Below are 4,831 nucleotides of genomic sequence, written 5' to 3' on the forward strand. Positions count from 1 at the left end.
CTTAATCAAATCCATAAAGATCATATATATGTAGAGCCTTCTAAAAACAAGTTGCAATGTTTAAAGAACACGGTTAACCCTTAAATACAACACATTTTAAATTTTGTATAAGCCATATCAAACGAAATGCAAGATAGTATTATAAGGTTAACGCCTTAAGGGTGTGGTCATTTTTTTATTTGCTCTAAATAAGGTTTTTGACCTTTTCAAAAAAAAAAAGGTTTTTCGACAATGCCACATAGCCCCTTGATTATAAATCCTAAAAAAAGAAAAAGAAAAAAAAAGAATGATGCCTAGTATTTTGAAAATCTGACTTACCCATTGGTAATATCTAATTTCCAAATCTATGAATCACAATCTACATTTGTATTCCATCTCTTTTCCTCTACGGGAAAAAGCACTTTTTTTCAACAGTTATGTAAACGTCTTGGTAGTTGTTTAGCATTTTAACTGCTTAATCAAGCTTTTACATTCTGCCTTCAAGTTTCCGGTGCTCCCTTTACGGTCATTACACAAGCCAAAACAGAACTAAGAAAATAAAAAAGTTCACTGCTTAAGGCGCTCCATTAGAAGCAGCAAGTAGATATATTTTGGTAATTTCCCAAAGCTATGCTACCAATGAATTTGATTTGCACTACTCAAACTAGAAGGAAATATTTACAAGATTGAATTTCACCAAGGAATCAAGCCATCTGTAGCACGAAAAGAATGCCAGTAACGTTACAGAACTTGGGGAGCACGAAGGCGTGTGCAGAGTTACAAAGATTAAACACAACCAAGTCAATCCTGAACACTATAAACCCTTTCCACAGCAGCAAAGATAAACTAGAGAAGCTTTGATATAACTTGGCAAGATGTCCAGAAGGCTTTTGTGGCAGCCCTTACGATTACAGGGTTCTGATATATCCTGTCAAGATTGAAAACAAAGAGTTCAAAGACCAGTAAAAATGTAAATTAAGACTCGGAACTCTAGCTAGAAATTCAGCAAATATATGTAGGTTAAGCAACAGGCATTATAATTGCGAGAAATACAATTCAGATTAGAAACACTAGTCAAACACCAGATGTTGTTAAGAAAAAAACAGAAGAAGGTACTAGGATTTAAGTAACCTACCCAATGGCAGTTGCTCCCCATGATGCTACATTATAGATGACTTTGCTTCCATCCCATGCCTTTCGAAGCTTTCCTTTCTTCTTTTTCACTGAAAATGTTTTGCTGAGGGCTACACGAGAAGTTTGGAAATGTTAGATATCACGCCGTACATGTAGGTACCAAACTTGATCAATCAAAATGCTCATGCAACCAAAAGACAGTTAGTAACATAAGAAACAAATATGAAGCTCACCTTCCTGAAGTTGAGTAGGGGTCAACTCCTGCAAATCAAACATGAAACAATTAAAAAGAATACATTCCACAAATAAACTATAATATAATCCGAATGCTCAAATAAAGAATTTCAACTTATGACAGCTGAATTTTCTTAACATTCAGAGGTCAGTCTGTTTACCTCGTCCATTAGGAACCCCAATATATATATATATATATATATATATATATATATATATATATTTTAACAGAACAGCTACCAATTCTCTTTGGCACATTCACACACAACAAAATTAATAATGCCAATACTAATGCTGCAGCCTAATGGCTCATTACTAATGCACTAAGTCCTTACTCTCCTCATATACTTGCATATCTGATAGGTTAAAGACAATAGTAAAGACTAGCACCAATGAACAATGGTTAACTAAATATGTAGTAAAACTTGTTCTCTTAAGGTATGTAGCAGTCATTAAGTCGCAATAACTCAAACTCCTACAGTCCTACCTACTTTATAATATTACAACAAGTATACTAAAAGGTATAGTCTTTAGAACTGTCAGTGAGCAAACTATTCTTTATGGGCTTTAACACAAAAGCAAGAGCAACGCATCAACTCAACCAGAGATGATAGTTAAGATGGATGTAGGAGTGACTGTTTGTATTAGAAAAACACTGAGAATGCTACCTAGAAACAACAATATACAAGCAACTAAGCTATGTATGGGCAACACCATGTAACAGAGGAAAGAATGTTAAGACTCTAAGAATTGCATAAATGCTGGGGGTGGCATCTATTGATGATGGATACAAGAAACCAGGTAATATGGGGTACAATGTAGACCAGTAGAAATACCCATGACAAAAGAATGTTAAGATTCTAAGTATTTGAAAAACGTTGGAGTATCTATTTAAAAAAAAAAAAAAAAAAACGTTGGAGTATCTATTGAAGACAAGATACGAGAAACTAGCCAATGGTATAGTACAGTATAATGTAGACCACTAGATGTATCCATAACCCAAGGATCAAAGTAAAATGTACAAGATCAAGAGACCAACCTAGGTAACTTGCAAATTGCAATCAAATAATATCAAAGGACATGAACAAACTTGGTGTCCAATTGTCCATACATTGGCAATGCAGGTTGATGCAAAAGAAAACATACTAGGATGACAGTAGCATGAACAAGGGGACCAAAATTTTAATTTGATAAGGTACATGCTAATGATAATTATAATACATATTGCTGGAATTTTCTACAAGCATTTCAATCAAAGCTGTGGTAGCATAACAATAAAACCATTGAGGCTTTGAAAGTCAATGGTAATCAGAGTTATAGGATACCTTAGTCTCTTTAAGGGACAACAAGTATGCAGCCATAAAGCACGCAATACCCTCTACTATATCTTCTTGCTTAACAAGGACATACTCATCTTCACCCAAGTTGTCATCCTCATATTCCCATAGATCTTTCTCACTGACTACATCCCAAGAATTGCCTTCTTCTGTTGCCAACAAGAATAGTTTAGCATGGACATGATAAAGAAAAGTCAATAAAGATGTCTTAAAAGCCTATCCTTCGGAAGCCCAATGGTATATTACTATATTTGAACATCTTCAGATGCATACCGGTAATATTTTGTGGAACTGATGCTTGTGCAGATTCTAACTTTTCCAGGAAGTCCGGGCACTCAACTCTAGATTTAAGAAGATTGCACAACTGCATCCAGATGATAAGTGAGTTAGAATGAGCAAAGGTCCAGTTATAGAGTCATTACAATTTAACACCAAAGCAATATCTGTAATAGTATGCCAGATTGCGGTGATAGCATATTGATTGGGATACATGTAGTTTTACAGAGCCACAAGAAGCAGTCCCTCTGAATTATAAAAAGGCTACATCATTAGCATTCCAATAAATCACTGTGTACCTTCCTAGAGTTATCAAATTCAACAATTCCCATCAATCACAATTTAAGGATACCCTATATAACGAGCTTAAGGATACCCTATATAACGAGCTGCACCATTTTTTTCAGTAATTCAGCCGAACAGCTCGATTGAGTCTTCGGATACCCAAACCACCAATCTCAAGTTTCTAACTATATTTAAAATTCAGAACCTGTACATATAATGATTGTATATAATCTTATAATAAAGCCAGATATAACAACAAGAAGTCATACTCACCTAAAACACCAAAATTTGAAGAAAAAAAAAATTGAACAGAATTAGAATTTGAACAATTCAAATGCTACCGTAAGCTGAAATTGAACAAAAATTAAGCTGAGATATACCTCATCAGCTTCGCAGTCAGCACGAGAAGTCGTCGTGGAGCCACCGCCTTCGTCAAAGGCGTCACCACCAGCACCAGCACCGTCCCTATCTTCTTCTTCATCTTCATCGTCATCACCATCATCGACACCGTCGCCGCCGGTGGTACCGAGCGATTCAAGAGCTCTCTGGCACTGGTTAAGCACGGCCTGAAGAGTCTTCCTCTTCACCCTGAGCCGATCCTCCTCGGAATCCCCTCTCCTCAGCCTCGCCGCCGCAGCCGAGGGTTTCGAACCGGGGACCTCCACCTCCATGTAAAGAAATTAAATTCTCCAGAATTGAATCAGCGTCGACGGAATTCGAAGCCCTAAGGAAGGTCCGGACGGCGTCGTTTCTGCGCTCTGTGGATTTGGGGAAGATGAATTATTTTTTTTTTTTGGTAAGAGGGGAAGATGAATTATTGGGGGTAACGTTACTTGGAGTTTTTGCTTTGTTGTGGTGGTTTTGGACTATTTGTGACGTCTGTAATTAATTAATTAAAAAAAATGGAAATTGAATTTTAATATTTAGCTACTGGGTTTGGGTTTGGGTTTGGGTTTGGGTTTGGATGATGAGGAGGAGGAGGAAAGGGAATATAGGAATAGGAAAGGGAATCGGAGACGGATATATGCGTTTGGTGGCGTTGGAAGGGATTTTCTCCCACTGGCACGGAATGGCGGAATGGGATTTCTGTTTCTAAATTATAATTATTATTATACTCAACCTCTGCTTCTCTTGGTCAGGGCCTGTTTTGGAAATTATTTTATGATTTTAGGAATTATTTTAAGCAATCATAAGACTTTTCGATTAGAGTGTTCATTATGGACAGTTATGCTAGGATCCAAGGTTTCGCTAAGTAATGAACTCGGCTTGGATTGCACGTGGATTGTTCTCATTGGAAAACTCTTTTTTTTTTTTTTTTTTAATCGAAAAGGTCAACCTGATTTTATAATTGAGCAAGCAGTTCAATGGTCGATAAAAAGAGCCGTCATTTAGGACATATAATCACCATATTCTAAAAATAGGACACCGCATACCATGAGTACACCCACCTTTTAGAAAGTCCACGCACCATTAATCTAACAAAAACCTAAATACTCAGAAGTAATAAAATAAAGGAACCAACGGAGTACCGGTTTTTGCGACCAAACTAAAAACTAACAAACACTATTGGAAGAGGATGCAAGTGC

At 36.6% G+C, this 4,831-nt stretch overlaps 1 protein-coding gene across 2 annotated transcripts; it reads right to left on the minus strand.

The window, feature by feature from the left end:
• Window positions 1–597: 597 nt before the first annotated feature.
• Window positions 598–4,280, minus strand: LOC133746165 (uncharacterized). 2 transcript variants are annotated; one of them, XM_062174324.1, is made up of 6 exons: window positions 3,626–4,280; window positions 2,958–3,048; window positions 2,673–2,830; window positions 1,347–1,374; window positions 1,115–1,223; window positions 598–907 (listed from the first exon to the last, which is right to left on the minus strand). In XM_062174324.1, exons 1-6 carry the CDS (start codon window positions 3,914–3,916, stop codon window positions 826–828), a joined length of 759 nt encoding a protein of 252 aa, XP_062030308.1. In that variant the 5' UTR covers window positions 3,917–4,280; the 3' UTR covers window positions 598–825. The 2 variants fall into 2 exon arrangements, with proteins under 2 accessions (XP_062030308.1, XP_062030307.1); XM_062174323.1 differs by having other exon boundaries at window positions 2,673–2,833; window positions 3,626–4,268.
• Window positions 4,281–4,831: the final 551 nt, after the last annotated feature.

This window comes from Rosa rugosa, chromosome 4 (genome assembly GCF_958449725.1).
Source record: "Rosa rugosa chromosome 4, drRosRugo1.1, whole genome shotgun sequence".
In the NCBI taxonomy this organism is placed as follows: Eukaryota; Viridiplantae; Streptophyta; class Magnoliopsida; order Rosales; family Rosaceae; genus Rosa; species Rosa rugosa.

Bases quoted from the DNA above. Each gene is read 5' to 3' on its own strand.
- LOC133746165 (XM_062174323.1), bottom strand. From the start codon at position 3,916: ATGGAGGTGGAGGTCCCCGGTTCGAAACCCTCGGCTGCGGCGGCGAGG. The intron at 1,224-1,346 runs GTGAGCTTCATA...CTTCTCGTGTAG, and splicing joins CCCTACTCAACTTCAGGAAG to CCCTCAGCAAAACATTTTCA. The intron at 908-1,114 runs GTAGGTTACTTA...CAATCTTGACAG, and splicing joins TGGGGAGCAACTGCCATTGG to GATATATCAGAACCCTGTAA.